Source organism: Vicia villosa, linkage group LG1 (genome assembly GCF_029867415.1).
Source record: "Vicia villosa cultivar HV-30 ecotype Madison, WI linkage group LG1, Vvil1.0, whole genome shotgun sequence".
In the NCBI taxonomy this organism is placed as follows: domain Eukaryota; kingdom Viridiplantae; phylum Streptophyta; class Magnoliopsida; order Fabales; family Fabaceae; genus Vicia; species Vicia villosa.
In genome coordinates, this window is record NC_081180.1 from 45,363,736 (window position 1) to 45,375,926 (window position 12,191).

Here is a 12,191-nt window from a genome sequence, read left to right on the forward strand (position 1 = left end):
CCCCCGCAATTTTTAGTGTTTTTAGATTTTTGGCAAGCTGTCTTCCACGTGGCGTGCCACGTCAGCTTCCGTTAATGAAAGTTGACGGCAGGGACCAAAATTGTGGATGGAAAACTTTATAAAGACCATTGTTTGAAGGAAAATTTTAGAGGGACTAAAGTTGAAAACTGCTATATTTATAAGGACCACAAACATATTTAACCCTTAATTGTATTAATTTAATTTCTTTGTTGTAAATTGCACAAATTATTTATTACCCTTATAAGTTGTAAGTTGTAACTACCATCGTGATCGTAAATTAAGCCTTGTCAAGTTGATAGTAATGTACCTCAAGCTCATAAAAAAATTTCTTTATGTTTTTTCACATGTTTTACCCTCAACTCTTGAGACTCTTATCCTCTCAAACATTGAATTAACTACATCAATATCCAATGACTACATTTATTTACAAATTGTTGCTCAAATCAAGTAGATTTTGAATTTCAACAGTTTGTTAAACATGGTAGAGAGAGTGATAGATAGCACATCTTTTACTACAAGTCCTCAACTAACAAAACATGCCACTCTTGATCATCATGATGCCACTCTTGGTTGAGCTAACACAATGTTTACTTGAATATCTGAATCAGGACTCCTTGAACTGTTGAACTTAGAAGAAGAAGAAAATGAATTCTCTAAAAGTGTCACCTCTTCACCTTGGTGTAACGAACTAGTCGTGCTATGGAAAGATGACCTTGAACTTGCATGTCCAATTGACGCAAAGCTCACGGTGGAAGCGGTTCGGTTATCTCGAGTATGCCTAGTATAATTGATGAATGGTTGTTGTATTGGGATGGGAATATTGTAGTCTTTTTTTGTTAGCATTTGAACTACTTCTGACATTGATGGTCTAAGAGGAGGAGAAGATTGTGTACAAAGAAGTGAAACTTGGAGAGCATTTGATGCCTCTTCTGCCACAAAATTTCCAAGTAGAGCAGGATCAACTGATGTTGTAATGTTGTTTGCCTTGTAATTCTTCCACGCCTGATCAAGATTGTGCAAGGTTATCAGATACAAAGTTCATGTGTTGAAAATAGTAAACAATAGACTATACCTATGTTTTCTGAATTCATTAATTATCCCTCCGGAGAAAATTTACTTTTTAGATTCATTGAACTGTCAATTTATCTGGTCTATATATAATCCAGATAGATACATTGATTATTCAATTAATCTTAAATTTTCTCTTATAGTAAGGACCAGATGAAATATCAAGTAAGGATGTTAAGTTACAAGGGAATGCAAATCTTACACATTGGAGTACTGAATTTGAGCTTTGTGGGAAAGCACTGTTCTTTTTACCACTAACAATTTCAGTAACCATCACACCAAAAGCATATACATCTGCCTTCTCTGTTAATTCTCCTTTGTTGAGACACTCTGGAGCCTTATATGTGATTCTAGTGTTAAGATGAGATGTATTTTCAGCACTACCAAGAGAAAAACCAAAATCAACAATTTTTGGATTTAGAGCCTCATCGAGTAGAATGTTGCTAGGCTTTATGTCTCTGTGAATGATCTTTGTTCCGGATCCTTCATGAAGATATGCTAAGCCCTCGGCTATCCCGCATATGATTTGAAACCGTTTCTCCCAAGGTAGCGCATGTTCTGAGTCCTTATCTGTATATCAATAAGAGAGATTTATCATCTGCAACGAAGATTACCATTTACCGTAACAATTAATATACTAACATTTGGACGAGCTAGTACTTACCGAAAAGGATTTGATCAAGACTTTTCCAGGGAAGAAATTCATAAACCAAGAGGCTTTCAAGGCCATCAATGCTGCAACCCAAAAGTTTCACCACATTCTTATGTTGAGTTCCGTTTATCAAATTGACCTCGTTGAACAACACGTCTGTCCACTGTCTTGTATCGAAAAACAAACGTTTGACAGCAACCATTCTTCCTGAGGGGAGTGTTCCTTTGAACACAGAACCCTCGCCTCCACTTAGGCCTAATTTGTTTGCAGGATCGAAATAACTTGTCGCCCTTTCTAGCACGTCGTACCTAAAACTAAAACCAGTTACGTTGGCAAAACTAGGCGACGCGCCAAAATTGTTGTTTCCTGAAGAATGCGCGAGAGGAAGATTAGATTGATTGTATCATTTAAAGATACTTTATAAAAATTACCATGGTTTCAATTTAGATGAAGTATTACTTACTTTTTTCATGCGGTGTTGTACTCTTCTTGCGCCTAAATATGAGTGGGACGATAAATAAGATTACCACAATTACTGACATTATGCATGCAGCGATTATCCATACGCCCTTTTTTTCTGTAAAGAACATGATAAGAGAGAGTAAACATGATCAAAAACTATACCAGCATAATCAAGTCTTCTAATTTATGTATCCGATGAGAGGTACTCATCGGATACATAAATTATAATGATTGAATTGAAGTGATGGTTACTAGTTACTACCTCGAGGAGGAAGAGGAGGAGGAGGAATACCAGTCCAAGTATCATTCCGCACAAAGATGCCGTTATAGAATTTACGCGTTGAATACCTCATAAAACAACCGGTAAACAAGCTTGTACCCTCAGAACTAGGAATACATTCCTGCACTCTCTTCCCTGCTTCTCTCAAACACCTCTGGCAACTCCATTTATCAACCGTCTCCCAACACTGCGCCAATCCGAAAACACCACCCTCCTCGTTCACCGCGAACATATGTTCCCCGGCACCTTTACTCACATTCCCAATCACCACTCCAACATGTATCGGACCAACCGTCCCCCCCTTTTCCGCCGAACACGTTGTGGTATCATGCGTGAAGTCCACACCCTCATCAAAGAAAGTATAGTTATCATAACGAAGAAAACAACCGTCGAGGTAAATTCTACCCGAAACCTTCGGCATGCACCTCGATAACAACTGTCTTGCTTGTATGAAACAAGTGTAGCATTGCGCTGGATTGAGATCGCGACGACATTCGCCTAACGCGTACATCGGATGCCAATTTCCGACTAATGTTTGTGCTCCCCATCCATGTTGTTTCACCTGGAAGGATAACGCGTCCATTGTAACCATCAAGCTTTGCATTAAGCTGATGCCAGCACTATCACCAGGGTATTGATAAGAACCACAGGTGAGACCAGCTTCGTGCACCGCAGCGTCATTGTAGAAGCAAGTTATACATGACAACAATGAGGATATTATGATGATTCCGCGTAAAATGTTGATATTTTGCATTTCTTCTTATTAGGAAAAGAATGAATGGATTTTCTTTTTTCTATGTTAGAGAAATGAAAAATGAAGATATTGGCTATTTGGTTTCAATGAAGGGATTGTGAATCCACCATTGTGGCGGGAGTGATCCACCATAGAGGTAGATTGGGAGAGACCGTTACGGTTACCGGTACTCGGGTAAATGGTTTTGTTTGTTGAATTTGTAACAGACATAATGATCTTTTTAGATTCTTGTTATTTGCAGTTAGGTAAGAGAGAAAAATGATTGTAAATATTATTATTATGATTATTAACGGTGAAACTAATGAACTGGCTTAAATTTAATTTTATTCCTTATTTGGGTTACCGGTATATAGCAGTTACAGTTAATGCCGCATAGCAATAGCATGCCATATTAATTTGTTATAGTTAGATAACCAATTTCATGTCTAAAATAGTCAAATAAATTTGAGTATTTTTTTTTATTTCAATGCATTAATTTGGGGACTATGGTGCACCAAATATGTCACTGTGTTGTAATATATATAGGTAATGTGTGAAATAACCCTACGGTTAGAGAACGACACTTCACACGGTCACTGTGATGTAGACTTTACAATTGAAATCAAATGGTGCAAATTTAAAATTCAATTAACATATTAAAATTATAATGACATTTTAATGGTTGGACACTATGTTCTCAACTCCGTTATCATTTGCATGTAAATCAAGGAATATGGTTAAAGTTCAACTAAACTAATAATTGTCATATACATGAGCTTTTGAATAAAAACTAAGCCAGTCTTTCATAGGGAAATAGGAAATACAAATCAAAACTCTCTTCACACTCATTATATTAGTATATATGTGCATGTTCTTCATACTTTTCAAATCCAGCTGGCTGTCATCCATGCTAGCAAATAGGTCAAAAATCCTGCCCAAAAGGAAAAGTTACATTCAACACAATTACTCTACAAATCTTATTTGATATGCTAAAATGGGCAAGATGGAAAATTGTTCTTCACTTGAATACTTATTAGTTTGTCTAAATTACTATGAAGCACTAACACAAACATGTCACCAACACTGACATGTCGTCACTAGTAATAATTTGAAAAAAAAAAAGAATAAATTGAACATGATTGCGTGTTTTGATGTCGTAACAGTGTCAGACACGTGTCAGACATCAGACACAAATTTGTTCAGATGTGTCGACGCTACATGGTTAAATTTTAATAATATCACAATTCGTAATCAATTTATCATATTTCAGTTAATAAAAAGGACACACAAGCCACTAGCTAGGATCATCTATGGATTCAATGCCACTTTGAAAATATAATAACTGTCAGCACCAGCAAGCCTAACTCAATTTACAGAGAAATGAATTAGTAAAGCACACACCTGCAAACATTTTCAGCTTCATAGACCTCGCTCCCGACGATACTAAGCCCACTATAAAACATGTAGAGAAACAGCAACTTATAGATCAACTTAGAAAACCAAATATCAAAGCCAACAAATCTTTCATTCATCACACCAAAGATTTGACTCATGTGACGTGAATAGCAAGAAAATGGAGGAAAACAAATGTTGATATGTAGTTACTAACCTGAATCACAATTTGAAGTTGAATTGAAGCTCCCACACATACAAACTTGTCTAATCCCATCAGAACCATACCCACAACTTCCACCAGTAGCCTGACATGCCCCACAAAACTCACCACTCCCTTGAACAGAATACCTCACACGAATCCCATACGCCCAATCACCAGGCCCATCAACCTTCAACGGCGCAACACTATAAGCACTACTATAACCCTCACACTCCAGCTTACTTAGATTAATCCCCTTAATAGACTCATACGGAACCGCGCAGCACTCTGGGGGACCAGACCCGAAAAACGACGACGAGCCTATCTTTTTATGGCCCATTATATCCCAAGCAGGACAACCATAATACTCTTCACAGCCCATACCAGAAACATTTCTACAAGGCAAGTGTTTACCAGGGAAGCCTTGAAACAATGGTGAGCTAGGAGAACATGAAATGAGCATGAATACGTTGTCGGATGTCGGGTTCATGTATGGCGCCCGCCATGGTTCGACTGAGAAACCGTTACCTTTGGTTCCTAGGAAGATTGTTTCGCATGTTGACATATGTGGCTCGTGAAGTGTGAGAGCTTGATACGCGTAATCGATTTGTAGGACTCTGTAGGAACCCGAGGTTATATGGAACATGAGAACATTGTTTATGCAGAAGAGTAAATCACGAAAGCCTGGGTGGCCGCATCCGTTTTGCAAGGCGAATGGGTAATCTATAGTTATGTTTCCGCAATATGATCGACATGTGTTGTTGGAACAATGTGAAGGGATAATAAGATAGGCTAGTGCTGATGATAGAATGATTAGGTGATGGAATTGGAGGGTAGGGAGCAATTTGGACATTGTTGTGTTTGTTATCTGATGATGTTTTGTTTGGTTACTTGATGAATGTGAGGATTTATTGCTATGAGAATTGTCTTTTAATTGGAGTAGCTTTATTCACATGAATGGTTACTTTGTTCAGGAATCTAGTTTGATTGTGTAAGGGTTTTCCTTCACTTTTTGTTGGGAGCTTTTGAATCATTAGTGTTTTCTTTTTCTTCTATTTTAGTGGACACTTAGACAGCTTTTGGAATTCTGTTTCACTTTAGTGTGCTTTTTTGGTTGATAAGGTGAATGATAGTTTGCTTTAGAATCAATGTCATATATATATATATATATATATATATATATATATATATATATATATATATATATATATATATATATATATATATATATATATATATATATATATATATATATATATATATATATATATATATATATATATATATATATATATATATATATAAAATAACAGCACGTATTGTATATATAAGTGGTTGTTTTAATTATAAACCTTGGTTTTTAACTAATTAAGGAAACAGTCCTTAAAATTAAAATTTAGTATCATATGTTTTTTAAAGTTTGGTTTTAAAATTTAGAAAATCTCGTGCTTGGTGCTGAAGGTTTAGTCTGATGCTGAAGGATAAGCCCAAACAGCTCAACCCATCCACTATCTAACTCTTAAACGACATGAACAATATTTGGATAATAAGTGGCTAGATCACGCGGAGAAACGATGAAGCTCGCCCTATCCCTTATGTGTTTCGTAGAAGAACGTGTCAAGCCACGTGTTAAGCGAGTCAAATGAAACCCTAATAAGTAATTAAATAAATAATTAAGTAACAACGCTAACATTTTCATTCCTCACTTAATCCCATAAAGAATTCCAACTTTAAAGTTTTTGTGAAGTAAATTGATCTTGATAGTTGCAATGCTTTAATTCAAAGTTTGTTTGTTTTGACTTTTTTTTAAAATGATTTTTACGATGTTATATAAGGTCTGTTTCAGCTTTAAAAAATGGATTTTTTTCTTTGTATTTTTTAAAATAGATTTTCCAAATCCGTTTTTCAAAATATTACAAGTTTTTTATATTTGTTTTTTCTAAAATGAAACACTAATTTTGACATCCTAGAACATAAACATAGATTATTTAAGACCAAAACTTAGTCAAAATCGCATTTTTTTCAAAAAGTCATATTTCAAAAATGATTTTTATGAAAATCTATTTGAAATAGCTTCAAAATTAAGTGATTTTTTGAAATTTTGATATCCAAAATTTTTCTCCATAAATAGATGAAATACCTAAAATCACATTTTAAGAATAATTATTCAAACAAAAATTTTTTTCACAAAATTTTGTAACACTGTAAAAATCATTTTAAAAAAAGGCCAAAACAAACGGGCCCATAATTTTGTGTAAATTTTTTTTAATAAAAATTTGATTTGAATAACTATTTTAAAATGTTATTTTAAGTATTTTTATCATTTTATTGAAACTTTTTTAGATATCAAAAATATTTAATTTTGAAGTTATTTCAAATAGTCTTTCATGAAAATCATTTTTAAGATACAACTTTTTTTTAAAAATTACGATTTCGACTATGTTATAATTTTTAATAATGTATATTTATGTTACAGGACGTCAAAATTACTCTTTCAATTTAGAAAAACAAATATAAAAAACTTGTAATATTTTGAATTTTTTTATAAAATTCATTTTTAAAATTCAAAGAAAAAATCTATTTTTTTAAAGATAAAACAAAAAGGCTCAATCCCCCTCCTTCCCTAATAAGGTATGTTAGAAAGTGATATCAATGTGCTTGCATTTTGCATGCATGATTGAATTCTTTGACAAGTTAACTGAGAAATTGTTACCACATAAGATTATTATTCTTTCTTTTGAGTTATAAGTGAGCCAATACATTTCTTAACCAAACTCTTTGGAAAGCATATGAAGCACGAGCCACAAACTCTGCTTCTATGATAAATAGTGCTATGATAAATAGTGTGACTATTAGTTGTTTTTTAAGGATCACGAAATTGAACCAAAACAAATTTTGAACACACGTTATGAAGTGATTTTTCTATCATCACTATCACCTCCATAATATGATTCAGTTCATCCCAACAAGTGCAGACCATTTTCTATCATCACTATCACCTTAGGATTCTTTTAATAGTTGCTACATGCATTTTAGTATGTCTCTATCTAGCTACTAAAAAATTGAATAGGCCATGTTAGACCAGATATCTAGGAAATACATTAGACTTTCTACCATTTATTTTTAGTGAAATATTGTGGTGAGCATCATTTTATTTTAATGTTTTGTTTAAATTTAATTTGTGTGTGAAATTTGATTTATCGCTTGTTTATAATTCATCTGTAATTTGATAATCTTAATTATTTTATTAATCTTGTATCTTGAGACACTCTTACATTAAATGTATTAGATTTAAACTCATGTCAATATATTTTGTAGCTTATGCAATTTAATGTAAGTCAAAATATTGAGTGTGTTAGGTGAGAATATGGACTATATTAGCGGTCTAGAGAGGAGGGGTGAATAGACCTACCAAGTTAAAAAGTCATTTGAAAAGGTTTTTATCAAGGTTTCTAGAGTAGAATTTATTTTGCACGGCGAAAGCAAAATTAGCGTAAAATAGATTATGCTTATGAAATCTTAAACAAATCTTTAAAAAATGTTTAAAAAAATGTTAAATTCAAAACAAATCTCGTCAATCAATCACGAATCTTCAAAAATAAGATTCAGATCCATATAATAATGGATAAAGAATGAGATAGAAGATGAAAGAAATCATTTGCAAGTTCAAGAAAGATTCAAAACTATTTTAAAAATGAAAGAACCCTTAGTTTATGAGTTTTCAAATCATCAATGGAAGTGTGTGTTTTCTAACATTCTAAAAGGTTTAAGAGAGAAAATGATTTATAGGTGCTCGAGATGAAGCACAAAAATGAGTAAAAAACCATGTTTGATTCTAGTCATGAACACTTGGTGATTTGAGTCAAGTGGAAAAGTAATGTGGAACAAGATTTGCACTTAAAGAGAAACTCATTTTGTTATGATCCGAGTCAAGCATATATTGTGATTCGAGTCATGCAAGTTGTAAGTCGAGTCATGAAGAAGCCATGATTCGACTCAAACAAGACGAAGAAGCCATGATTCGACTCAAACAAGACAATGGATGACATGAACTTTGTGATTCGACTTATGTAAAAGTTGTGATTCGAGTCCTTGGATTCCATGATTCATGTCATATTTAATATATCATTCGAATCTTGTTTTACCAAACCAAACGAATCAGTTTGGTTCAATTTTGATTTGTTCGGTTGATCGGTTTATAATTTTTTTCAAACATTATATTCATCTGTGTATTCTCCATTATCGTGTTTTTTCAATGCATTTTATGCTTCTTTTTTTTTAAATAATACATTTCATGCAATTTATTTCATGCTCTATTTTTTTCAAACAAATTACAAGTTGCTCTTAATCAATACGAACAGTGACATAATTTCCATTGCATCATGAAATAAGTTCGCTATCAAATATAATAGTTGACACTTGGCATCAAAAGGTTGGGAATGGATTTGAAAGCTTAACAAACAAAACACAACAAAACACACTTCAATTAACAAGTTTTTGTGACTTATGGTTTTTACTTTCTATGTTTTTGAGCTTGGTTATATATACGTGTTTTGCAGGAAGGAAGAAAGTGTAAACAAATATGGAGAATGGTTGGACTTTTCCATGGGCTTAATGATGGGTGGAATAAAAGATTTAGAGCGTAATTATATCCATTGGTTCAGTTCATTGATTGGGTGGGTCCAAAAAAACTAAAATTGAGAACGGAACCAAACAACATCGATTTTTATTTGTTCAGTTTGGTTTTAGAATCAAATTAGAAATAATCGATTTTATTTCGATTTGGTTTTGTTTAGATTGTTGGTTCAATTGGTTTGTTCTGATCCGCTTACATCCCTAGTCACCGGTCTAATTTGACTGTTGGATCGAGTAAGCTATTGAACCAATAGGAATAAGACAGAACCGACCAAAACGAATAGAAAAAGATAAATCGACGATTTTAGAAAATCGACACGTTAAATGTTTATTTGTTTTTCCTTAAACAAAACGATGTCGTTTTGATAAGTTTTAAAAAAATTAAAATTAAAATATAATTTGATTTTGTTCAAAACTTAATTGGAATAACTTTCACTCCTTGGAATTAAATTTATTAGACAGTACAATTATTTTGTTATGGAAAATACTAACGAGTGCCCCATGGACACTGGTTGTGCCCAGGGGACACTGGTTAAGAGTTTAAAAAAGGTATGTTTTGTTAAATATACTTGTATTTAATACATTAAAAATAGAAATAATTGACTTCCTTTAAGGAGCAAAAATACATGTTTCACTGAAAAAACTTGTATTCAATGCATTGAAAATTGAATTGTTTGATTTATTTAGAAAATATTTTCTTTATATGGAAACTTTAAAGAGTGTCCCGGGCACTCGTTAGCATGACCCTTTTGTTATTTAGTTTATATTGTAATTAGATTTTGTTTAAAATTTATTTGAATTTGTATTATGTACTATTTTGCTGTGTGTGATGGCTATGTTTAAATTTTGAATTTATAGAATGAACAAGTCAGATACACGTGCGACCGCGCAGATAAATTTATTTGATACAATATAAATAGTATTTAAATTTAAAATTATCTATTAATTTTAAAATGAACAATGATTATATAAAGTTAATTATATTAAATTATAATGGAAAAAAAAAGGACTTATGAGATGAAAGGAAAAAAATTAATATTTGAAAATAAAATAATTTTCAATTAAGATAATTATTAATTAAAAAATATATATTATGATGATATTGACTCGTAAAATAGAAAGTTTATTTGATACAATATATATATATATATATATATATATATATATATATATATATATATATATATATATATATATATATATATATATATATATATACACGAAATAAGTTACTTAATTGCAAAATTTAAAATAATTATATAAACTCAATTATATTAAATAATCATGAAAAAAAGAAGAAAAAAATTACTCGTAAGAAGAAGAAAGAAAAAAAGAGAAAATTTTGATATTTTAAAATAAAGATTTCGTCTTCCAAATCAATGCATCTTGATTAAAATAAAATAAACATTGTGTTGATAATGATCATGAAATAAAAAAAATTATTTGATAAGATATATGTTGTGAAAAGGATGCCTCGAACAGAGTATAATAGGGAACACAATGGGAAACAAGAAGAACAACAAGGATTAGATATAAGTTATAACTACTATTCTTTACTTTCTCTTTCAATCAAGATTACAAGTTACAAGAGTAACAAATAACCCTCTCACCCTAAATTAGGATTTGCACTATGCAATTATGAGAGACTAGTATGTTATTTATAATAAACCTAACATACTGGGCTTTTTTACAAATACCCATTACAAGCCAACTTAGGGTACAAATTAACTTAAACAATTGGACATAACAAATAGGCCTAATTCGAAATACTAACAACCCTAGCATTTTGACACGCACATACTAGAACACACTTCGACTACAGTATTTAGGTCTTCGACATATTCTATGTCGAAACAGGAAGCTACTCTTCGACCCACTAGAGTTCGATCTAATTCTCACAAATCTCCACCTTGGAACAAACTCTGTAACATCAAAGAACAAACTAGATTTCTTCATGCAGCTTTATCAACTGCATATAGTAGAAAAACTTGCAACGGGGCAATGTCTTGGTGATCATATTTGCATTATTGTGATCTGTCGAAAAACCTTCAGCACTTAGACTTCTCCATGCTCGATTACCCCTCTGATGAAATGCAACCTCACATCTATATGCTTGGTTCGCTCATGATATGCTGAGTTTTTTGACAGGTGTATAGCACTTTACCTATCACATTTAACAGTCATACCTGGACCTTGAAGTTTCAGCTCCTTAGCAAAACCTTCAAGCCACAATTTTTCTTTCACAGCTTTAGTTAGGGCAATATACTCCGCCCCAGTGGTTGGTAAAGCAACAACCTTTCGAAGTGTTGCTTTCCAACTAATTGATGTGCCAAACATAGTGAAAACATATCCAGAAATAGATTTTATGGAATCCATACAACCTACATAGTCAGAATCGACATATCCTTCGATTACTCCTTTACTATCATTACCCAAGGCTCCACCATAAATTAGGACTCTATTTCGAGACCCATTTATGTACCTTAGAATCCACTTCAATGCTTGCTAGTGAGCCTTTCCAGGATTCGCCATGTACCTGCTTACAAGACTTACTGCATATGCTATGTTGGGTCTAGTACAGAACATAGCATACATCAAAGAACCTACTATATTAGCATATGGAATGCTATCTATATAAGCTCTTTCAACATCAGTACTGGGACACTGACCTATACTCATCTTGAATTGAGGGTTTTTCGGAGTCACAACAGGCTTTGAATTTGACATACCAAACTTTTCGATAATC

The 12,191-nt window shown here is 32.7% G+C and overlaps 2 protein-coding genes across 2 annotated transcripts; both read right to left on the bottom strand.

Moving 5' to 3' along the window:
* Positions 1–338: 338 nt before the first annotated feature.
* LOC131605284 (cysteine-rich receptor-like protein kinase 42) lies at positions 339–3,448 on the bottom strand. Its single transcript, XM_058877661.1, has 5 exons — positions 2,466–3,448; positions 2,205–2,318; positions 1,754–2,107; positions 1,292–1,659; positions 339–1,023 (listed from the first exon to the last, which is right to left on the bottom strand). The coding sequence occupies exons 1-5, from the start codon at positions 3,235–3,237 to the stop codon at positions 574–576; spliced, it is 2,058 nt and encodes a 685-aa protein (XP_058733644.1). The 5' UTR covers positions 3,238–3,448; the 3' UTR covers positions 339–573.
* A 403-nt stretch (positions 3,449–3,851) lies between these two features.
* Positions 3,852–5,732, bottom strand: LOC131605293 (uncharacterized). The gene is made up of 3 exons (XM_058877668.1): positions 4,826–5,732; positions 4,618–4,668; positions 3,852–4,147 (listed from the first exon to the last, which is right to left on the bottom strand). Exons 1-3 carry the CDS (start codon positions 5,661–5,663, stop codon positions 4,101–4,103), a joined length of 936 nt encoding a protein of 311 aa, XP_058733651.1. The 5' UTR covers positions 5,664–5,732; the 3' UTR covers positions 3,852–4,100.
* Between the last annotated feature and the right edge of the window lie 6,459 nt (positions 5,733–12,191).